The sequence below is a fragment of the Colletotrichum fioriniae genome, assembly GCF_027942845.1.
Source record: "Colletotrichum fioriniae strain IMI 355084 chromosome Unknown scaffold_18, whole genome shotgun sequence".
Taxonomy (NCBI): Eukaryota; Fungi; Ascomycota; class Sordariomycetes; order Glomerellales; family Glomerellaceae; genus Colletotrichum; species Colletotrichum fioriniae.
The window spans coordinates 581,326-605,426 of record NW_027076854.1 but is presented as its reverse complement, the minus strand read 5'-3'; the positions used below and the strand labels follow the sequence as shown (position 1 = coordinate 605,426).

The following is a 24,101-nucleotide window of genomic DNA, read 5'->3' as shown; positions in this document are numbered from 1 at the left end:
CGTCATTGCTTGTGATCGCACACAGTAAACACCACAGAATTCAGAGACTTTGCGACCCGTGCCCGACGCGCGACGCCGATCATCGCATCGCACATACTCACTTACCTGGCCACCAGGGCGGGCGCGCATCGCCGTTCAAAGGGGACTGACATTGACCCAGTCGCGCATATCACATTGGTCTTCTCACTTCGGGAACTCGCGAAAGGATCCGCGAAGCATCTTAGAGGATCCCAGCCAGCCCACTTGCTCAGCTCAGCGGCGAGCAGAGTCCGCCGCGTGGGCGCATCTACACAAGCCCGATCTCCGAATTTGAGAGGGGGACAGGACTTCAACGCCCAAAGAGTCGTTGACCCCCGCGCGCGCACGCAGGTTCGCGCCTTCATCGGCAACCCCCAGACAACGTCGTTCAGGATAAGCTCGCCCACGACTCGATTTGGGGTTTGACATATTCCTTTTTGTCGTGTTCAGCGCGGGGCCGTTAGTTTCGGGGCACTACACCCGTCTCCTGCGGCACAGGACCGTCGCTACTTTGAGATAACCATAGCACACACACCCACCCACCACATTTACGCGCAGACGCATACGCGAACACACCTTTGACACCTTTGCGGGATTGGGATCTTGCGCCATCCATCCACTCTTGCGCCGCGCACGAGTCTTTCTCTGGCTGGTTTGGCGCCGACGCCTGTCCCTGAGCTGGAGCTGACTTTTCTGACGGACTGTGGACTCGACATCTTTTTTACTGTTGGATCACTGACCTGACCCTGCTCGCGCCGCCGCCGACACAACCTTGACTTATTTGGAGACCCAAAGCCGGAGCTACGGTTTCCCTTTCCTAACCCAGATTCAGACTTTCGCCGGAACGATATCCACTGACAAGTGTGCGTGCCCCATTTTCGCCACGTTTCGGCGGAGATTTCCTTGGGACAAACGGAAGCAAAGTCCTGGTTCCTGGGATAGGGCAGTTGCGGTTCAGTCTCCAGGCGGGGGCAGAGACTACTGTGACTGTGAGGTAACTTGGATGGGAGAGGCGAGCCGCACTTTACGGCTGTCGCATTGAGAGTCTCGACTTGAGCCAAGCAAGGCACGAAACCGCAGGGCACTTTTTGAAGAGAAAAAAAAAAGACTCCACGAATTGACTGGGGTTACTTTGAGGGGAGGATACCTAACCGGATACCTTGGAATCTCGAATTTGCAACTCCAATACGGATATTAAAGTCAGCAGCGAACCACCACCCCGGCGGATGATGAGTCTGACAAACCCGCCATCCGTCGCATCGGGCCCTGGCTCGGTGCGGACAGGCACGCTCAAGAGAAGCGTCCAGGCAGCGTTTGAAGGTGAGTTTTGATGTTTGCTTGTCGGTTACGTTCATCATACACTTCTGCAAACGCTCTCGTCCGTAACTGCCGTTCACTTTTGCCCCCTTGACTACCCAATTTTTGCCCTTTTTTGCGGCTTGCCTGACTCGAGTTGAATGTCAATGTGTCGTTCCGGAAGGCAACCCGAGAGTCAAGCGACAAACATCGGGTGCAACAAGTGAGCGAGCATAGCAGCGGCAAAAGACAAATTTGGATGAGGAGTGAAGCAAAAAGGCAGCACACTTGACACTTCAGACTCAAATTGAGAGAGGACATACAGAGCGTACACAGAGAGTATTGTACGTTTCTTGTTCATCACGCTGCTTGGCTTCCACCATCCATCCGTTGCGATTGTCGCCGCAGACGCCGCCGTCGCCTCGTACCCTATTTGCAAACCCCGTTTCTTTTAATGTATAATCTTATCCACATTTTCTCCTCTCGTCGATCGTCGACCACCACCCCGGGTGTTCCATCCGTCTTGTGTATCGAATCGTATCTGGTCGAATGCACCCCTCCCACTTACAATCCTGCACATCTCTTCCTGCACTGCACACACACACTCTCACTCACTCCTCCACTCACTCTCACTCTCACTCACCACACGCCATACGCCATAGACCACACATTCCCTTCCACATCCGCGGTCCTAGGCATTGCGCAGTAGTGAGGTTCACGCTCACTCCTCGGCAAGACCCTTTGGATCTTTGGGGAAACGAAGCTCTCGGGAATCGGGACTGTCATTCAGCGGCAGCTCGCCTGTTATTGCTCTTCCGCATTTTTGCCTTCGCCCCATTTCCCGAGAATTTTCATACACACCCATTCAGAGACATATCCCAGCACATATCCTCACTGCGTCTCCAAATCCAATCCAATCCAATCCTAATCCTCCTCGACCTCCACCCCTCCTATCCCATCCTACCGGGTATTCCGCCGTGAGAGATACAACCTATACATAACTTTCGGGGGTCCTGCATCTGCCGTCTCCTCATTTTTCCCTCCCCCACCGCTACCTTGCATCTCACACGATCACTGAGCACTCAGCCGAGAGGAAAAGGGTTCCGGCGCAACTTCGCGAGCTGTGCCGTGCGTGCTGTGTGTGTGTGTGTGTGTGTGTGTCAGTGTGTGTTTCGACGGGTGGCAGGCTGCATTCTTCCGTCGGCGCCGCTTCTCTGTCTATTTGCTCTTTAAAGCTTAGAGCCACCCCGCGAACTCCAGCCCACACTGCCTATTGCCTGCCGCAGTCAGCCCCAGACCCGGACCCCGAAGCCTGAACCTGCCCTTTGGATCGGCGGTGAGCTTTGCCTGCTTTTGGAGGGGTTCTTCCGTGGCCATTGTCACCACGTGTGTTGCTGCTTGCCGAAAGCCTCACCTGATATTCCCTCCCTCCTGGTGTATTCGGGATCAAGAGACATGTGTTGTCTGTAGAGCGAGTGCATACTGTGTTTGCTCCCTAAATCCTCTCATCGCTCGCACCGCCCGTCTCGATTCCTTTTTTTTTTTTCATAAGAAAAGGGACCTCTCACAATCACACATATTTTTCTTAAACATGTGGAGGGGAATAGGCTACGGCGGCCTGCACAGTCATAGCTCCTGTATTTGGCATCCTCTCCCGATTTCATCTCTGCTTCTGCTTCTCACTCACTCTCAACCGCGCTGACACATTTCTCACAGACCCAGCGGACCGCGGCCTCGGTCACATCAACTATCAACCCAAGGTCCGGGTTATCGAGCGATACAAAGTCGTCGGATTCATTAGCTCCGGAACTTATGGCCGCGTCTACAAGGCCCTTGGCCGCCAGGGCCAAACCGGCGAGTTTGCCATCAAGAAGTTCAAGCCCGACAAGGAGGGTGAACAGATTTCGTATACGGGCATTTCTCAGTCCGCCATCCGCGAGATGTCTTTGTGCAGTGAGCTGAAGCACGCCAACGTCATCAAGCTCATCGAAATCATCCTGGAGGACAAGTGCATCTTTATGGTCTTTGAGTATGCCGAGCATGATCTGTTACAAATTATTCACCACCACACGCAAAACCCACGCCATCCCATACCGCCGCAGACGGTCAAGAGCATTATGTTCCAGCTTCTCAACGGTTGTCAGTACCTACACGCCAACTGGGTCCTGCACCGCGATCTCAAGCCCGCCAACATCATGGTCACCTCAGCCGGCGAGGTCAAGATTGGTGATCTAGGTCTAGCCCGCCGCTTCGACAAGCCCCTGCACTCCCTCTTCAGCGGCGATAAAGTTGTCGTGACGATCTGGTACCGCGCGCCAGAGCTCATACTCGGGAGTCGTCACTACACCCCCGCCATCGACATGTGGGCCGTCGGCTGCATCTTTGCGGAGCTGCTCTCGCTGCGCCCCATCTTCAAGGGCGAGGAGGCCAAGATGGACAGCAAGAAGACGGTGCCATTCCAGCGCAACCAGATGCAGAAGATTGTCGACATCATGGGCCTACCGTCCAAGGAACGCTGGCCGCTGTTGTCCGCCATGCCCGAGTACCCGCAGCTCGCCACGCTGCAGCCGCCCATGACGCCGCATCACCACGGCCACCACGGTCACCACCGCGGACACGGGTACGGCCACCACCCGCCCGCGCCGAGCGGTTCGAACTTGGAGAAGTGGTATTACAGCACCATATCGCAGGGGGCCTCAAGCAGCGCGACGTCGGCGCCGCAAGGTGGAAACGGGGGAGGCGCGCCTCTGGCGAGCTTGGGGGCCGAGGGGTATAAGTTGCTCGCGAGCCTGTTGGAGTACGACCCCGTGGAGAGGTTGACTGCTGCCAAGGCACTGCAGCATCCGTTCTTCTCGACGGGGGATCGGTTGAACGCGCACTGTTTTGAGGGGTTGAAGAATGAGTATCCGCACCGGAGGGTCAGTCAGGATGATAATGATATCCGGACGAGTAGTTTACCGGGTACCAAGAGGAGTGGGTTGCCTGATGATTCGCTTTCTAGGCCTACCAAGAAGTTGAGGGAGATTTGAATGTGTTGTGTTGGTCTTTGTGTATGTGTAGGGAGGGGGATGATGCGGGTGAGTGTGGTATGGACAAGGGCATAGGCATTGTATGGCGTTTCAGATCGATGCTATTGAAAGATATAGACAGCGGTATATGGCGTTTTGGGGATGCTTTGAGATCGGAGAACGGATTTTTGGGGGAATGGAATCTGCATGGATACCACCGTTATACGTTTGATAGCGAAACAATTCCAGAGTGTTGAACATGAAGAATGAGAGAGGACTTCTGAATCGCTTTGCTGTAGTTGCCTGGACGAGACAAGGTGTTTCTGGAAATTGAGACTTGGGGATAATGGTTTAGAATTATACTGGATAGATTAAAGGTGACTGACTATGGGGATGCGTCGATGGCATTTGCCGTGATGAGGAGAACAAGAGATTGAGCCCGTTGGGACTGGGTAGAAGTGGTCGTCGAAACATAATTCTCGAGGACTTGTTTCTTCACTACAATGTTAAAGATGACTTGGAATAGTCGTTTACGTACTGTATGATGCATCCCCTCGTTTGTGCGAATATTCAATTGCAGCTGAAGAGTACTTTGAACAACAGCTATAAGCATAAGAATCTCTGTAATTCTGTAGATTCAATTTCCTTCACCCATCGCGGCTAGCCATAGGGATGACGAGTGGGTATATCTAGCCACTTCTACCTAAGTAGGGTGGACTTGACTCTTGGGAAGTCAAAGGCGGGGAACCCGTCTTACTGCGGATTCACAGGTGGGCTACGATGAAGGGAAACGTAAGGGTTGTAGATGCCATTGATCTGGCAATACCGGCCTTTGAGCTTGAAATCCGAGAAACTGCTGGATGAGATGGTGCTTCAAGGATTCGAGACTTGTTCCATGCCGACAGCGAGCAAGATACTGACGGGAAATGTGAATGGGGGAGGTTCGAAGGCGAGAGATATCTTAAATAGAATACAACGCCACCTAGAGTCATATAGTATCGTATCGAACAGGGTAATTTGAGATAGTATTCAAAGGTAAACATGTATATTAGCAAGCTAGGCATGGAACTGTCAGGTTTCCGTTGCCCAGGTTATGGTATTTGCGACGATATTCCGATCGGGAAGCTTCTTGACTACTGCTTTACGAGCATCAATTGCGAAGACGTGGATGAGGCTCTTAGGCAACTGGATATCTCTGATTAAGGACCTTGGCAGCCAAAGAGCTGCTGGTGGCAGAAGGAACAGGCCTCATGGCAAATGGAACGGGGAAAGATGGCCACCCCGCAAGTGGCGACATCGTGGACCGAGAAAGTAAAGTGTCTGGATAGAGCAAATCCACGTCGGATGCGAGTACTAATAAGTGCTACGCACCTCTAGATCGATCAACCCGAATATTGATGAAATATTACTACGACGGAGGGCTGTGGGAGTCGCGGTGACACCCAGACAGACAAACAAAGGCCATCACCCCGCAAGTGGTAACGTCAAGGACTGAAAGTAGGGGGGACCATCGGGATACGTGTTTTTGATGCATTTCATATTTGAGAGAATCATGAACCCATTCCCCCGTATCACGCCGCGTAGACTCTAGTTGTTTTTGCGTGGCCGACATAAACCCAGCCGGACCAACGCATGGGGATGATGCAAAAGCCGCATTTGTTTCATCGAATAAGATGCACAGCCAGAGTTGGAACAAACTCCCCATTTCGGAAAAAATGAAAGGACATCCCCCCCAGCGGAAGAAACAACCACATTGGCCCAAGACGACATTTTGAATTGTTCTTTTTTGATTGTTCCACCAACGCCGCCCCACGGTCTCTTGCGGATGATCCGGGGAATTCCCCTCGTTTTGTTGGCCTGACCCCAGGCAACAAGGGCGAACCGCTTATTCCTTCTTCTTCTTGGCACCCTTGACCTTCGCCGTTCCGCGCAGAGTCTTCTGGCGGTTCTTGCGCTGCTTGCCTGTGGAGCGCGAGTAGTGTTAGTTATTAGTGCTTGATGGGGGAGGTTGTTATCAGATTCGCCACCGCGAACATGTATCACGACAAAGGTTCGGGATAGATGAAGTATCGCCCCGAGACCCAGCGTTACGATAGTGATGCGGTGGCAAAGTGCTGACTGGAGGCTCGACGTACGCTGCTGTCTGCTGGCCTTCTCGATCTTGCTGGCGAAGCCAACGCGGACCAGTCTGTAGTGGGGCTCGAACTTCTTCATGGCCTCGGGGGAGTCGTAGACGAGGGCGAAACCAGTGGTCTTGCCGCCACCGAACTGGGTGCGGAGACCGAAGACGTTGATCTGGTCCTTGGTGGCCTTGTACAAGGAGCCGAGCTTCTCGCGGAGCTCATCCTTGGAGATGTTGGCGCGGCCGGGGTGGAGGATATCACTTTGAGAAAACCGTCAGCATGCAGTTCCTCTCTCTCGATATACCCATTGAAAAGTCCCATCGATTCCATCCATCGCACGCGCACCCGCCCGTTTCCCAATCCAAGTCTCGATCCAGTTGTTGTCGATGTATCGCAGTGTCGATTGCTGGTGTTCCTCCTCCCCTCCTCCCATTCGATATATCCTTTCGTGCGCGCGCGATTCTCTCTCGGGGGGAATGATGATAAATCTGGAGGGGCAAACTCACACGACCATCTGCTTACGGCCAAGCAGGGGGTTACGGATGAACTTGCGAGTTCGCAGGGTGACGGGGGTGTCGACGTCCGCCATCTTGTCGGTCGGGGGGCTGATCTGTCTGTCGAGATGGGTTGGCGCTGAGACAGAAGAGTCGAAAGGTGTGATATCGTCAAATTCGAGAGGTTTGTGACGGGGCTACAGACGTGAATTTTCCTGGGCGGGGATTGGTGTCGCTTAATGGGTGGGCAAGCCCTAGAAAGTGCCTCAGGATCCGCCGCACCTGCCTGGGTCGAAAAATGGAAAGTCACGTGGGGTTGGTCGATGCACGGGCCAGTATATCTTTCGGAATTGGTCATGTGATGTATGGCTCCTCGGGCACGGTGTTTGTACAGTGATCGACCTTCTTCTGAGTCAGCATCTCAATATTGTGCAATTTGTGCACTTCAAACCAGAGATGAAGAGCATTTCGGACTTCAAGCTCCGACTACCGTGGTCTTGTCAAGACCTCGTGCCTCTGGAATCTTGCTAAGAAAATCTGTAAAACTTTTTGCACGCGGAAACGACTTACTCTTTGGTTTTGGTTTTTTCTCTTAATCTCGGCCAGAGAGTCATATCTCTCCGTCAAAGAAAAATCGGACCATCATCCAGAATTGAGGCTCTACAGTACCCCGAATCGGGAAACATACGATATTTATCAGAGTTTTAAACCACCGGACCTCATCATGGCCGGAACCCTATTCGCATCAGAGTCCGTCGACCGCTTTTGCTACCAATATCTGCAACTTGAGCCAACACTTGAGTATCCTACTGCAGAGGTCATTCGTGAAACTTCAGCTCAAGAGACCATTTACAAGAAACTCTTCTCGGACGAAGCACCCCGTTATAGCCCTCCGGCAAGATATCGTCTCCGGGTCCTGAAGGAACTGGTCGCAAGGATAGAATCTAGCATCGAAGATTGGGACCAACATGTAGGTCTTAACCCCCTGTAGATGGCGCCATGGCATAACGTTCTGTTGTCAGCTATCGGCATTTTCTAACCATGCTCAGGAAGTTTCCGAGGATCTCATGATGGCCTTGTCCGAATCCCTCGCAAATCCAATTCCGTCCGAGGTTTCCTCTGCTCAGCAAAAATCCTACGTCACGTATCACCTGAGCGGTCTTGAGCAGAGTCCCCGGCCACAGCACTCGCCTCCGCCTGACATCATACTGCTTGAGGCCCGCTCGCTGATCTCTGCCTCTGGCACTACGGGTCTCCGAACTTGGGAAGCCGCACTGCATCTCGGACAGTTCCTCTGCGAAGACCCAAATCTCGTCAAGGGAAAGCGAGTCCTCGAACTTGGGGCAGGTACTGGATACCTGGCGATCCTCTGCGTCAAACATCTCGGCGCCACGCACGTTATAGCCTCCGATGGATCCGATGATGTGATCAATAACCTACCGGAGAGCTTCTTCCTCAACGAACTCCAAGAGAGTGCGCGCGTCAGGCCAATGGAATTACGATGGGGACATGCTCTCGTGGGGACAGAAGACCAGAAGTGGAACAACGGCGAGAGCGTTGATGTTGTAATCGGAGCAGACATCACTTATGACCAGAGCATCATCCCGGCCCTAATTGCAACCGTCGAGGAGCTATTTGCCTTATTTCCTGCTGTGCAGGTTTTGATATCCGCGACGCAGCGGAACGAGGTCACGTTCGAGGCCTTTTGCAGCCGTTGCCGTCAGCGCGAGATGGGCTTGAGCTACGTCGACTTTCCAATACCACCGAGGGAACAGCAAAAAGGGCCATTTTATAACGACAGCGTACCTATTCGCATTTGCCGACTCTCAGCACCGCCAACCGCCAGGGCCTTGTGGTGAGGCGACACGTCAGGCGCGGCGTGATATTTTGGCCCTGGCCACAACGCATTTCTATCGGTTTCTGCCCTTGATCGTTACGAAAGAATTACATATTAAAAGTAAGCCCGTAGATTTGTGTACGGATTTTGTTGAACACGAAAAGGCACACGCGCATCTTGGTATAACACGAAGTTCAAAGCGCCATGTCGTTCTTCGGAGCGAGTTTGCCTTCGCATGCTATCACCTACTACGTTGCTTAGTGAGCGGCATCATGACAAGCAGGTCGTAGTGTAAGGTGCAGCAAACACTCGCAAACAATCAGGAGAGTTCACGAGCAAAGGTAGCTCGCTGATACTTCGGGGTTGCATTCTACCTTACCACGCAGCCTGTAGGGAGGGCCAGCAAGGGTCTGCGATGACTTGCGTAGCTGCAACGCAAGTCACAAATAAAATCAGGGTCCAAGCCGTGCTCCGGAAAAGGCGATTCGTCATCTCACTAACAGCAAGCCTCCCCAAAACCAAGGATCTGCAGACGCTGCAGAGGGGAAACTGGTGAGTTAACCTTGATGGGCGCTTCGAATAGCGAATAGCACTTGTCTTCAGGTCAAACGACGAAGATTAGGAACTGAAGTCAGGCCATGGCCACAACCGAAGTCACGACTATGAAGATGCACCCCAAGGTTTTCAATTATCATGCCATCTTGAACAAGATTCAGTGGGAATCCCGGGGACCAGTCGATTATCATGTTATCGCCTGTCAACCTCATGCACACCCCAGTGCCAGCTTCCCCGCATTATGGGTCCAAGAAGGAATGGTCTGATGCTCCGGTAGTCTCAGGACGCGGAGAGAGTTCGAAGGCACCGGATGCGTTCTGAGATGAGGGGTCACCTTGCTTGATGCTCACCCTCGGTCTGCACCCCAGAAACTCAATTCGACGTGGAAAGCTTTGATGAGTACAGAGGAATGAACTTTACGTAAGGCTCAGGCGCTGCGCTGGCAACCGAGAACGGACATGACGCTCCGGCTTGTTCGTGGACAACGAAACGACCTTTTGATGGGACAGCTGGACGTCATCTTGTCGATTCCTAGAGGTGTGGCTGAAAGTACGATCAGAAGAATGGAGGATGGCAAACACCACGCAAGCAAGCTCAGTCACAGTGACGTTAGGGTTGGTCGTGTGGCTCGCACGAAGGAGCTGACCCCTGCACATCGGCCAAAGTGCCAAAAGTCTTGGGGAGCTTGATGATTGGGCGGACTGGCATTTTCCAGAGCACAAGCGTATTGCCAAATACACCGAGACTCTGGTCTGGCCCCCGACGGTTTCTCTACTTGCAAGGTATTTAGAAAATGGGGAGTGGGCATGGACTCCTGGAGAGTAATACAGACAAACGGGAACGAAGAAATGCGGAGACGAGCAGGGCACCGTGAAGCCGTTGAAACGAGGCTATGAAGTCATCGCATCCGCCGAGAATGAGCATCAAAATGTCTCGGCTCGAATGGGCCGGCGCTGGCCCTACGAGAAAAGATCGGTCAGTTGATTGTGTGTTAGGACTCAGGATGGTGTGGTCCGCGACTTGTCAAAACATGCTTGGATCGACCGCCAGCCGCTATTCTTTCTGTTGGGACCCGAAGCCGCCTTCTCTGCAAGGTACGAACCCCGTGCCTCCAGGCTCTTGGTCGTGTGGTTGCGGTTAGGTTGCGTACGCTGTCCGTCGATCGCAGAGCCTGGACTGTCAGAGCTATCTGGCGACGCCCGATCATTTGACGATGAAGCAACCCCCAAGATTTGGTCGAGCTACGTATCCAGTCGCCAGTAACCAAACTGAGAAGGTGAAGTTCTCTCCGGACGTATGTCCGGTTGCATACCCACATTCGACTTTGGTGTTTAACCACAACAACCCCATGGTACCCATCCCATGCACCCACACACGAGGTTGGTTTCTCCCCGACCTGTCAGAAGTTCAGAACTGAAGTATCTTATCGCCCCGAGCCGCGCGGTGTGTACACCTTTCAGACGCTCACCGTTCGGCCGTTTCTCTTGGGGGCCGTCATATTTCCCGCCCGTCTCAACCCTGGGCTGTATTTGAGATCATAGACCAACCAGATGGCTGATCGAAGGCGTTCCGCTCAAGGGATCTCCCGCAACACGAATTGTGAGCTTTCATCTGAAATGAGAGCAAAAAACAGGATCCTACCCTTGCGCTTGCGGACACCTTCCAGCATTGGCAGCATTGGCCACACTCTGTCTGTTCGGAAACGTGTGCCGGCCGGGGAGCTTCCATTCAAAGCGAGTGCTAGCGGACCCATGGGTAAATAACCTGGGGCCACCAAAGAAACAACAGAAAAAGAAATTGCCCGATGAATACCTCATCGGGGTAAAAGCAGGCTGGAAAACGTGGGATCGATATTCGTACCGATGTGAGACCCCAAGCGGTGTTGAGCCACATGGGCTTTTCCCAGGCACGTACGTCACTTGTGCTCAGAATCATTTCGTGAGGGATGAGATTCAGAGATACCTACATAATGCCACCAGCCTCATGAAAGTCAAGCCCCCTCTCGAGACAGATTTCACATCCAAGTCATCTATACCAGACCTCGACGAGACATTGTTGATTATCACCTGTCTTCCCTGCATTGCTATGTATCACTGTGATATAACTTGGATTACCCCCGAACAACCCTCGGAAATCCAGCAAAAACTTGAACACGGACCACAGTTCCTGCATCAACAACGACAATCACGAGAACAAGAGGCCGTCTCCGCAGACACGAGAACGCATAGCCACCGGCCTGCGCAGCATCAGCAACAGCATAAACAACACAATCATCAGCTCAGCTTCGTGAACCTTTTAGTCTCCGACAGCCGCGGGCAAGAGCTGAAAGTAACCCGGTTACCATTTGTCAGAGACTTTCTGGCATCACATCATCGAGACGGCAACCACATTACTAGCGAACACACGAACGGCCAGCTGAGGTCGATTTCGCTTTCAGGGGTTCTCACACCTCATCAGCAAAGTCTGTTATCGCCTCTCCCGACCGCATCGTCGGTATCACAATTTTCCCAAGTCGGCACTAGCAGCGCCACGCCGACACGACCCTGCGTATCATCATCACGTCGCCCTTTTGGGTAGGAAACTCGTACCAGGGCGCCAACAACCACCAAAAAGAACAACCCAAAGATAGCGCTATCGTCTCCGGCGGGCTGCGCTACGGAAAACAGAACAAGGCCTAGCCACAACGTGGACCAACTAGTCGCTGCGTTTCTCGCCCCTGAGCTGCATGAACCAGACGCACGCCGTGGCCGTTCTTATTCTTGTCGGAATAGCGCAACATTGAACAGGTTTATTGCACCACCGACAGCGAACCGGCCTCCACCCTCTCCCCTCCGAGCCTGGGACTGACTGACTGACCGACCGGTGGCAGCGTCTACGACTTTTGACGCAGCCAGCACGCAACTTTTCATTCTCTTTCGTCCCCAGAGGGGCCTCTTCGTATTGCGCCGTTGTTCCCACCTTGTTCAGCATCACATCCGGGCTGGACCGGGTCTATTAATTGGACCAGGGGCTGTGGAGAGTATCTCCCTCCACACCCATTTCCCAGACCACCATACCCCCGTCCCATCCCGTCTTACGCTATCGGCCACCATTATTAGGTAGTCGGGCTCCCCTCATTATCAGTATCATTATCACCACGCACAAACCAGAGGTAGAGACAGACGCACACATCACCGAGACACACACATACACAACCCAAAAGTTGTCTGTCCAGGGGTTACCTACACCTCCCCTTCCCCAAAAAGCATACCTACCCACTCCAACAAGAGGAGAGAGAGGGAAACAAAAAAAAAGTTTCCGGATCCCCTCTGTCACGGACGGACGAGGGAAACACCGCCAACCACTTTCAAGCTAGCAAAGTTTTTAGTTGGTTGGGCTTTGACTCTGCGACGACAAACCTGAACCGGTCTATCCAAAGCATCGTGGGCTCTCAAAAAGGCTTCCAGACCACCTCTCGGTTGTCGGCCGGCGCCATCTCATTCCCCTACGCACTTGGCACCCAAGCTCGCGCACATATTCTGTCTTGATTTTTTTCAACTATTCTTTTTACTCCTGAGTCTTGGTCTTGACTACCGAGTTTACCCACCCCCATTATTACCCTGTTTTTGTCTGCAACGCGGGTACTCCGTACGTTGTATATTAGCAGTGGGACTTGTACACATAACCTGAACCGGGACCTGGACCTGGACACTGTCAACCACATCCCGGCCGGTGGTTAAACGCCCTGTGGCTTGCAGTTTTATTTGGCGCCATTGAACGTGCCATTTCCACGAGGGAGTCCAAGCTTTGATTGCTGTACCTGAGTCTTGCCATATCCCGGAATACCTTATTACACGGCCACACACAGAGAGACGAGATCGGAGAACGGCGACAACGCGATTCTTACTGAGAGTCTCCAGAGTTCTCCTCTTTACGCATCGCCCACGACTCCGCTTATCACTTCCGGGTCATCCACAAGTGCCTATTAATAAAATACAACCAAAAAGACCAAAAGGCCATCATCAACCTCGACTACCGGGGAAGCTACCCAGCCGGCTGCGTTATCCTGCATCTGTCTGCATCGAGTCTGCATCGGACGTGCACACCGCAAACTGCAAAAGGAGGAGTGAGGCACATAATAAACCACACCGTCCACTCACACGCCTATCGCAAGAGAAACAAAACAAGCACACCTTACCACACCTTACATACATATTACTTGATCTTCCTTCCCCCCCTTGCCCTCTGCTTTCCCCCAGAAGAGGCCCTCAATCTCTGACCAAACATCTGCCCGACAACGGCCACGCCCTCTTGTCCTGCTGCATCTACTCCTCTTTTTCACATTTATTACCGACAGCTGAGAGGGGCTTTTCGAGACCGTTTACCAGCGACCCCCGCAAGCTCCAACGCACGCCCGCCCGCCTTCTCCTCTTCTCGCACGCCAACGGGGGTTCGATTGAAAGGAGACAAAGGACGCCGGATCCACCATTGATCGACACCATCGACAGGGCAGTAGCTCCAGGAGTCGCAGAAGGCTCAAAGTACCTCATTTGGTATTAGTACTCGACACCTGCTCACTCGCACTCGAACGACTTGGCCCAAAACCACGAGTCAACTACTCTTCCCGTCTCCCAGCCATAACGCCAACCCGAACAAACGCCTCTTTTTTGATCCTTATCGAAGGCGAAAATTAGAATTATAAACAAATCAACAGTGTCAATACTCTATATAAGTCTTGTTGAGAACCATTGCGGTGTTCACTCGACCACATCACATTGACGACATCGGATCGACTTATCCACCTCCGTCACTACGATACCATCTCATCAAGGCACGCACACACTCACACAAGCACCTTTCGATATCGCTGCCAAACATCATCATCACCTGGGTTCTTGGGAAAGCCCATATACTCGTCTTATCAACACCCGCAAACACACATATTTCCGATGGGCTCGTCAATAGCCCAAAGACACATTACTTGCACACTATCATTACCATATCCACCAACATCAAAAATGGCCGCCGCAACCACTCTATCCTCGCAGGAGCAAACCTCCAACTTTGCCCTTCAGCAATACCTCGTCCTGCAATCTCAACATGAGGAGCTCCGTCAGCACCTGGACACGATCCGCCCCATGACGACCTCCAACACCTCGCTCTCCTCATCACCGTCTGTGTCCCCGACGCGCAGCACCTGCTCGCCCTTCGGCCAGTACCCCAACGGCGGCGGTGGTAAGAGGCACCACAGCCGAAGCCGTCGCTCATCATTATCGAGCCCCAAGGCCCGCCGCAGCAGCTCACTCGCGCCCATTGCGGACGAGACCACGATCTGGGCGGTCGCCGAGGAGGAGCAGCGCCTCTTCGACGTTAACGAGGGCATGAAGCGGGCCCTGATGGAGCTCCTTAACTGCGAGCAGGTGCGGAGCGATAGCTCGTTCCGCATGTGGGTGCAGTGCCGTCTCATGGACACGGAAAAAGAACTACGTTCAGAAAGACGACGCAAGAGCGCGCCATGAGCTTCCTCTTCAGAGGCATCTCACCCTCTCGTCTTTTGCGGATCGACACAAAAAGCGCAGCATTTTTTGAGCCTTTTAGTCTCACCTCTTTTGAACCTACCTAATTATGCACCGGATTCTTCTTTTTCATGAGGCGTTGGATTTGACAAGGAGATTAACCAACCTCGTCGAATGGCGTTGAGAGGGGATTTGTGTGGGAATTTCAACATTTTGCCGAGGACAGGCATGGCATGGATTATGGCACGACATGGGTCGTTTGCCCATCACAGAGAGGGAAAAGCTGGATTTGCATACAGGCGAAGATGTTCTTCTCATCTCGCCTGTCGGATATTTGGTGTTTTACTGGCGAAGGCTTGTTGGGACACACCACAGTCAATCTGCCTTTTTTTGTCTCCTTCTGATTACTTTTTTCTTTTATCGGTGATTACAGGAATATCACACACAAACAACCATCTGGTCCATAGAGTTTGTAATGACTGAAACGACACCAATTGCCAACCTTTACCATATCGTTTACTCTGTCCATGACATTTGATACCCTATCTGAATCGGCCTGGTTAAACTCGCGATGAATGCATAGCTTAGTGGTGTCGAGGTGGTGTTGAAGTGGTCTGAGCATGACAGGACTCGGGAGATCACCATGATGCATGCGGAGTTGGAGACGCATGCCTAGCATTATTCGCCAACCTCTGAGAGCTTCATGATGTGGAAATGATCACCATTGCTCTACTGCGCTGCCAAAATAAGAAAATGGACGAATCCAAAAACATCAGACTTTCCCACAAAGCCTATTCGTACGCCCAATCGGCCAAGCTCCAAAAGCTCCCAAACTGCGGAAAACCGGGGCATGCAATCCGCACAACATTCTGAACATTGTGACATTGTCCCTGCCCTCCTCTAATTCGCCGATCTTCTTTACCGTGCAAATTGGATATCAAGTTGGACGCACGCACTATGTGACGAGAGCTGCTGCCGTTGGCGTTGCCTCGCGGACTGGCCCGCACCGCACCTACATCACTTTGACTGCAAACATCTTTTTTCAAGCTGGAAAAAGCCAACACGCACCTCACGCACGAAAGCTCCAATCCCCACCACCGACCGCCCGCCCGTCCGAGCCTAGCGGAAAGCTTCGTGTTTGGGAGATATCGTATTCTCTTGGCGAAGCAAGACGATTCGAATTGGCTGATCTGTCAGTGTTTGGTCAATTCGCTGCGCCAAGGGAAACGTCCACTTTGGAAAGCTCCGTTCAGGCCAAACCTACCTACGACTAGACTAGCGACGACAACGAAGACGACGCGATCGAGAGGAGGTTCCTACTGCCACCATGTCAGTGCTTCTGGAAACCAGCTCTGGCGATATCGTGATTGACCTGTTGGTCGACTACGCGCCAAAGCTGTGCGAAAAGTAAGTCGCGGTTCCCCGTCAGCGCTATAACGCTCTTGCTCAGCTAACCAAAGACCTCCAGCTTCCTGAAGCTCTGCAAAGTCAAATATTACAACTTTTCGCCAGTCCACTCTGTTCAGAAGAACTTCTCCTTCCAGACCGGCGATCCTCTCGGACCCTTGTCGAAACAATCTGATGGAGGCACGTCCGTCTGGGGCCTGCTGTCGGGTGACAGCTCCAAGAAGATGTTCCCCGCCTTCTTCCACCCGAAGCTGAAGCATCTCGAGCGTGGCACCGTTAGCATGGCCACGGCGCCCCTGGATTCGGACCCGGATACCCGGGTGGCGGCTTCGCAGTTCATCATCACCTTGGGCGATGATACGGACTACTTGGATGGCAAGGCCGCGGTCTTTGGCAAGGTCGTGGAGGGCTTCGACGTATTGGAGAAGATCAACGAGGCCATCGTAGACGACAAGGGGCACCCTCTCATCGACATTCGAATCAAGCACACAATCGTTCTCGATGACCCGTACCCCGATCCCCCCGAGCTGCGAGAGCCCAGCGCCTCGCCTCCTCCGACCAAGTCACAGCTCGATACCGTTCGGATCGCGGACGAGGCTGCGCTGCACGAAGACGATGACCTGGACGAGGAGGCGATCGAGAAGCGGCGGAGGGATCGAGAGGCACGGGCCCAGGCTCTCACTCTGGAAATGATGGGTGACCTGCCGTTTGCCGAGGTCGCTCCCCCTGAAAACGTTCTCTTCGTCTGCAAGCTCAACCCCGTCACTACGGACGCCGATCTGGAGCTCATCTTTGGCCGATTCGGCAAGATTCTCAGTTGCGAGGTCATTCGCGATGCCAAGACGGGCGACAGTCTTCAGTATGCCTTTATCGAATATGCCGACAAGGCGTCTTGCGAGGCTGCCTATGCCAAGATGCAGGATGTCCTGATTGACGACCGGCGTATCCACGTGGACTTCTCGCAGAGTGTGAGCAAGCTGCAACAGGTCTGGAGAGATGATACAAACCAGAAGCGCAGAAAACACGCGTCCAGAGGTGGATTCGGAGGTGTTGACGAACTCGAGAAGAGGCGGCAATACCGTGACGAATACGAGCGAAATGGAGATGATTATGATCTGGTGTACGGAGACGAGGAGATGAAGGGTCGCCACCAGCGCGTCAAAGACCGTCGTCCCGAATCAGATAAGCAGCAGCAGCAGCAACACCAGCACCAGCAGTCTGAGCAAGACAGAGATCAACGGGAAAGAGATCGACCCAGATCGGAACAGGTGCGGAGGCGCAGTCGAAGCCCCGGACGCTCAAGGGCCATGGATAGGGACAGAAGAGGAGATGGGGATCGATACCGATCCGATGATCGCGGTTCCGGCCGACGGCACGATCAACACGAACGGCGACGTGACGATAGGGATTCTGGTCGCAGAGACCGCAGAGACTGGGATAATCGGAATCGAGGTAGGGATCGAGACTCGGACAGACGAAGATAGTAACAGCAGCAGCAGCAGAAGCAGAAGCAACTGCAAGACGCGCATCTCATTTTCTTCTCATCTCCGACAATGTCCATTCAAAACTATACCCAGCCGCCGTTGACCAGACCGCAGCTTGCAGCAGTCCGGTCAGCCACAGATGTAGACCCCAAGAAATACAAAAAATTGACACCACTATCGCCACTGCCGCCCGCGTAAGGCTCGTGTTTCATGAACAACAACAATATCTCGTTGACCTGTCGAGATGCACCGCGGTAACCTCGCTTGTAAGCCACCCCTTTGCATCTCGTCGTCGACCAGGGAAGTCTGCATGTGGGGAACGAGGGAAGGGAGAGAGATTGCCATAGCAAAGGCCGTGGGGTTTGACTTCACAACTTGACGTCGCACATGGCGAACGGCTTGCCCCAATTAGGATCGGTCTCATCGTTTCGCCGTTGCAAACATGGCTATCAGAGCCCTTTTTTCCACACTCGCAAGGAGCCATGCAAGTAAGCGGCCGGAAGCACCGCGGAAGTGGTGATCGATACACCTCCTTGGTGTTGCCGAGGGAGCTTGCATCAGCCTGCTGCGTTTGATGAAGCTGTCATCTGTCAGTTGTCATATCTTCAAGGTAGTTCCTGTGCTATGAGAGAAGCTGCAACGGAGCGGCATGGAGAGACGGACCAAGGGCCATGGACCGCCATCTCAAATGAAGTCCGCAGCCGCCTCGTGCGAGGCCGGCATTGTGCAACGACGTCTTCGACCTGTCAGGACAATCTCCGATCACATCCTCGCATCCTTAAGAGTTCAGCTCTACGAAGAAGACCATCTAGAATCCTAGAACGAGGTTGCCTTCGGGACGAGAGCTGATGACTTAAGTTCGCTGCAATTCGTAAAGTTGCTTCCGAACCTGACCGATTTCCTTTATCGTTCGCATTTCGTTCTCGTTGCCGCCGCTGCCTGCAACATCATCGCGGCGTCTAATAGATACGGTCTCCTGGTGTAGGGCCTCGCAAGTCCCCCCTTTCAAGGCGTCCTGTAATATCAGCTGCTAATGTCGCACAGGATCACGAGAGTGACAGCACGTCGAGTCTCGCTGCAGAGCTGCTGCAGTTATTTATGTCCGTTCTGGCCGCTAGGCATCAACTCCCCAATTCTGTGCTACCGCGTCTTTCATTGCCTCAGTGCGAGCGAGACATGAAGATCAAAGCTCGTCAATTGTGCTACTCCATGGGGCTCAATGGTCGGTCGATGATGCAGAGGTCGAGGCGGAGGAGGCCGATTGTCTTCCCAATGCAGAACCTCGTTGCAGCCAAACCACGGAACGGGAACTTTGTTGGCACAGTATGTCGAGGAATAGTACATGGACAAAGTCGAAAGGCCCAAACCAACGGATCTGATATTCTCCATCGCCAATGTGTTAATTGTGGAGGCAGCCCGGCTCGGCTCGGCTCGTCTCGTCTCGTTCTCCTGCGCCTCTTTCGCCTCCTTCAGTGCCTGGCCCCGGTGGCTGCTCTCCATCGCTGACAACCTCAATCAATCTGCTCCGGACGTGGCCGCCCCCTAGTATAGGCTGTCAGATGACATTGTGTCCCTGGAAGCCGGTCCAATCGCTTACGTTCAGTGTCCCTGTTGCAAACGGCTGCCCGCATATGGATGGGAGGGAAAGAACTGGTTCTGGCTATGACTGGCAGCTCAACCCCAAGGGCAGATGCAGCGCCCCGAAGATGGCTGCAAAAAATTTCCGTTGTCAGCGGAGCCGTCGAGCCATGTGCGTTCTGCTTGCTGCCTCCCGTCCCAGAAGCAGGCACGCACAAGAAATGCCCGGTAACAGGCAAAGGTGAAGAGAGGATCTGCATCACGACAGCCTGATCGCCGGCATGACGGCCTCACCTTGTTGGGCGAGGCTTTTGCTGCTGCATATGATATCAGTCTTGACGCTTTGCTACGCTGCCAACAACATCTCAGTCGACTCTCGATACGAACTGCTCTCCCAGAGTTTCAGCGAGGGCAGCTCGTTTCTCTTGTCTTGGAATTGCGGCGCAGACTTTTCTCTAAGAGAGCGAGATGAGAGTAATCCTGCGAGGCCTGCGCGCTTCCAGACGGTTATGGACGAGGCGAGGACATGTCTCAAACACTGTGAGGGTTTCTTTGGCAATAAGCTCATGCGGAAACACGAGTCCTTCATGGGTTTGAGACTTTGCACCTCGTTGACCTTGCACGCCGTGAGACGATGGCAGGACAAGACTTCGTTACGGCGGCAAATCTGTGCTTGACGATTCCAGTCCCACCAGCATGTCAAAACCAACGGTAAAAAGCAAAAGAAGCTTCTTACACGGATCGAAAATCACCCCTGAGAAACGCATCATTACGGACGTTAGGATCACGATGGAGAATAGGATCCGTCGGCTTCGAGCATGGGCTTTGCATCCCTGACAGAATCCTCTTCTCCTGGTTGTTAAAGGACCATTGGGAACGACGACGCCACGCCGGGCGAGTTTTTAGTTACTTAAACTCCTGCAGCAGGACATCTACCCCTGATTCAAATGCACGGGGATATCGGACGATGTAGCATTGCAGCCTCTCCCTCTCTCAAACCCTTCATCGCCAACACCGTCAACGTCGAGGTACCAACCGTCCTCCGATGCGGGGGCCTTTCGCGGCAAGCGGGCGGAGGAGAGTGCATTGCGTCAAGAGAAGGCAGAGGCATAGCATACATGCCTACCTATTCGTACAGGACTCACGTCAACGGGCATGCACCACCAGCTGGCCGCCCACGGGCGAAGCAACAACGGCAAAGCAGGTGCAGGAGGGAAATCAGAGCCACACACACCGACACATTACTACGCATACACGCGCACATCCCACCATCGCTCTGTGCCTCAGCGGCCCGTTTGCTATTTCTGTCCCTTCCTTGTTTCCCTCTCAACCCCCCCTCCGCGTGCCGTGTATCGAAGCTCTTCCCGCTATCTTTATCCAAAAGCAGAGGCGCGGCCGCGGCCGGAACTGCAACGTTGTGGAGGGGGGGGCAACCAAATCCCGGTCGCCAAGTCGCGGACGATCAGGTTGCAGCACAAGCGAGGGCGCGAGTTGAGAAACGTGCAGGAAGACACCTCATCTGCCACGAGGAAGAGTGCGAGGCTTGGGGAAGGGGGTGCTTCTGCACACCGAGCCTGGCTCAAGAAATTCCAGAGCTACTCCGTACAACGGCGCAACAGCAGAAGATGGGCTTGTTTGGCAGCTCCCCATCCCAATTCGGAGCCAGGTGTGCGCCCCTTCGCCCCTCCTGGTCCCTCTTGAGGCGGCCTTGGGCGGCCGTCTTTGGCGGCCATATTCATGCATCTCTTTTGCCAATGTAAGAGTACTTTGCAATGGATCAAGGCAAACACCGTGACTGCCGCCAGCTGTCTCGGAGGGGCATATCTTGTGAATCCCTCCGGCCGTATCTCTTCGCTAGCTGAGGGTGTCGGTTTGTCTGATGGAAATTCTTCGCGGAACCTCCCGGTACTGGGCTGGCAAATGATGGCTCAAGTTTGTTGATTGTAATTATGTATGCAGATGACGGGCGTTGCAGCTTTGACTCCATGGGTCCGTTTCTCCAAGATGCTCATTTCTTACAGGATTCTTTTCTCGGCCGGTCAGGGAGATGTTTGGCGAACGAAACCGCTGCACGCACCATGCAGCATGAAGCCTGCAGCAGCAACACCGTTGATTTTCCTGCTTTTCTTGCTTTTTTGTTTTTCCTCTCGCTTCTTCTTGCTTTCGGCCTTTGAGTCTTTCTTGGCCCTCTTCCTTGAATATTCTTTCTTCTTCTTCTTCTTCTTCTTCTTCAGCGAGTTGGCGGTGTCGCACTCTGACTGGGCGCCAAGTGGCAGTCGGTAGTTACAGTACCGCTTGATGGCTCGTCCCGGGGGTTGTCGTCGTTGTTTTTTGGCTGGAGGGATATTCGGCCAGTTCTCTGTCTTTTTATGCATTTGGCTCTCTCGGTTCTATCATCCTGAACTGTGTGTGTTGCAGCAAAAGCCGCTTCCGTAGTGTGACACCAGAGGACAGCGACACCCACCACAAGCGTATTCACTGACGATGGCTTGCGTCACATAACCCTCAGCTTTGTGCATTTTGTCTCTCGCTCTCTTCCTATCATTTGCCGTATCTCTCATGTTATTCCTTCCTACTGCTGTAGTATTTTCCAATACTCATACCCCAGATACTGCCTTGGTGTACATGAACTGGGGCAAAAGTGTGACTTGCCCTGGTACAACCCAATCTCTCGCTGATGATGGTTCTGCTCTTTTCCATCCATCAGTTATCGCGTCAGGGTCACACGATCATGTGTCCATGGTTTGCACCCTCCAAGTGGGACCGAGACGGACGTTTTGCCCGACGATGGTCGAGCAAAAAAGTGTTTGTCATGTCGGTTTCTTCGGTGTCATTTTGAAAAGACACCATTCCCATTCCAGACGCATTTTTGCTTAAAGCAGATGCTACTTCTATTATTCTGTGCCCCCCCTTCCCGTATTCCACTCTTTTCTGTCGACGACTGGTGAGTCTAGAATCTTTAGAAGATAAAGCGGTTGTTGGGAGGAAACAGAGAGCCTGGCTGTTGTTCCCATGATACATGTACCTCGTCATCGTGGGAGGATCATCCGTCCAATACATGTTGTCTTCTCCGTTGGACACACTTGCACCGAGCGTTTATACAAGTCTCGGTTGCTACACAACAACTCAGCAGTTTTCTTCGGCAATAGGACTTACGCGCGTGGGGGGTACGTTGAGGAATTGATGTACTCACGGTATTGGGACGCTTGCCTCCTCCCAAAATCTCTAAAATTATGTCTCGATTCCCAGCGGAAGGCAACTGTCCTTACGAAATGGTGGCGATAATACAGGAGAAGCAGTCTCGCTTCTCCAAGCAAGACGAATATCAAACGTCAGTCTGATTGGATGTGCAGGGATTTCCAAGTCATCATCTACGGCTGAGAAAACCAATGCAGTCTCAAAAGGTCTAAGACCGTTCTTCTCACACTGTCATTTCCTCTTCCCTCAAGTTGCCAATGAGCTGTGCTGCAATTGGTACGAGGTTCTCGGGTCCAGCTTGGCCTAGCCCCCGAGAACCCCAGACCCTTTTTCTTTTCATTAAGATTCCAAGATACACCCAAGATGAGATCGACCTTCCCTCCCGGCTGGCCCTACAAGATCTTCCAACGCAGGACTAGGCCCCCTTGCTCCGCCCCTCGTCCTCACCCTCCGCCGTCGCCGCCCCTCTTCCGTTTGCTCTCCACGTCCCGTCCCTCCAGCCCCCAAAGTACATGTAACCCCCCCAATACGCATTGATGGAGGAGGCACTGGAGAAAAAAGAGTGGAGGGGTGTTGGTCGTAGAGGCTCTCTTTCTCTCTTTCTACCACCCTAAGTACTCCCCATCCCCCCACCCACCCCATTAGGCCATGCTTGTTTGTCACTGAACTACCAGAGCCGAAGTGAGGACGTCTCCTTCTCCCCGTTCTAATGTGCGTCTTCTGCCGCTTCCCGCGGCGTCGGTGCTACTGCTACTGCAGCACCACATGAGTCTCTTTTTCTTCTCATCTGTTAATGTAGGCAAATCTACACTACATCTGCTTCTCAGTTGCTTCGGTCTAGTTCATGGGACCCCCCAAAAAAAAACCCATGCTGTAGCAGCCTTGTCTTCCCTCGCCCGTCCGATGACAGATGTCGTGTCTGTGTGGTCCGCAAGCTTCCATGGGGGGAAGGGATACGCGCTCATGTTGAAAGAGAGAGGGGGGATTGGGAGGGGGGTGTATAGAACAAATGACCTGATTTTCATATCCATGGGAAGTCAACTGTGTGAAAAGAATCTTCAAGATGTGGAAAATGACTCTTTGATGGAAGTATTTTGGACAGATAGTAGGAGGGTGTGGATACGTTTGAAGGAACGGTGCAAACACAAGAACAACCAAGTTTATCTGTCCTGCGTTGCCGAATCAAAAGATGCGTTCTCCAAGACCAGGATGTATAACATTCGCCGGCTGCAGCTGCTTTCAGTGTGTTTTCTCGTTGGTGTTTTTTATTTATTTTATTTTCCTCTCTTTTCTTTTTAATCCGGGGGTTTATCAATCTTTTCTCCCCATCTTCCCTCATAAGCTAGCCCGGCTCAGGTCATTGCCTCCTCTTGTTGACTGATTTTGTTTTTCCGGACTTTCATGGGGAACATTGAATAAGTCTCCAACTTTTCTTTGGCCCTGCTAGATCTCTACATCTGGGAAAGGTATCCCATCAGCGGACTTGTCTCAACACTTTCCTCTTTCTTCAAGAGAGCAACGTCTTACAAGGAGGCGTGGGGAGAAAACAAGAACAAGATCTACCCCTATCCAATAACTTACCTCTTATTTCCTCCTTTCTCCTTCTCC

General features: G+C 52.9%; 5 protein-coding genes across 5 annotated transcripts; 4 read left to right on the top strand and 1 right to left on the bottom strand.

The window, feature by feature from the left end:
- Window positions 1-2,905: 2,905 nt before the first annotated feature.
- Window positions 2,906-4,343, top strand: SSN3 (cyclin-dependent protein kinase; the record flags this gene model as incomplete). The annotated part of the gene is made up of 2 exons (XM_065759338.1): window positions 2,906-2,951; window positions 3,031-4,343. 2 exons carry the CDS (start codon window positions 2,906-2,908, stop codon window positions 4,341-4,343), a joined length of 1,359 nt encoding a protein of 452 aa, XP_065612060.1.
- A 1,864-nt stretch (window positions 4,344-6,207) lies between these two features.
- On the bottom strand, window positions 6,208-7,034 carry N0V96_011642 (40S ribosomal protein eS24; the record flags this gene model as incomplete). The annotated part of the gene is made up of 3 exons (XM_053193667.1): window positions 6,208-6,284; window positions 6,458-6,705; window positions 6,952-7,034. The coding sequence occupies 3 exons, from the start codon at window positions 7,032-7,034 to the stop codon at window positions 6,208-6,210; spliced, it is 408 nt and encodes a 135-aa protein (XP_053048985.1).
- Window positions 7,035-7,663: 629 nt separating this feature from the next.
- Window positions 7,664-8,798, top strand: N0V96_011641 (uncharacterized protein; the record flags this gene model as incomplete). Its single annotated transcript, XM_065759337.1, has 4 exons — window positions 7,664-7,909; window positions 7,989-8,286; window positions 8,344-8,412; window positions 8,467-8,798. The coding sequence occupies 4 exons, from the start codon at window positions 7,664-7,666 to the stop codon at window positions 8,796-8,798; spliced, it is 945 nt and encodes a 314-aa protein (XP_065612059.1).
- Window positions 8,799-14,328: 5,530 nt separating this feature from the next.
- On the top strand, window positions 14,329-14,829 carry N0V96_011640 (uncharacterized protein; the record flags this gene model as incomplete). The annotated part of the gene is made up of 1 exon (XM_053193665.1): window positions 14,329-14,829. The coding sequence occupies one exon, from the start codon at window positions 14,329-14,331 to the stop codon at window positions 14,827-14,829; it is 501 nt and encodes a 166-aa protein (XP_053048983.1).
- Window positions 14,830-16,153: 1,324 nt separating this feature from the next.
- Window positions 16,154-17,717, top strand: cyp6 (Peptidyl-prolyl cis-trans isomerase-like 4; the record flags this gene model as incomplete). Its single annotated transcript, XM_053193664.1, has 2 exons — window positions 16,154-16,233; window positions 16,295-17,717. The coding sequence occupies 2 exons, from the start codon at window positions 16,154-16,156 to the stop codon at window positions 17,715-17,717; spliced, it is 1,503 nt and encodes a 500-aa protein (XP_053048982.1).
- Window positions 17,718-24,101: the final 6,384 nt, after the last annotated feature.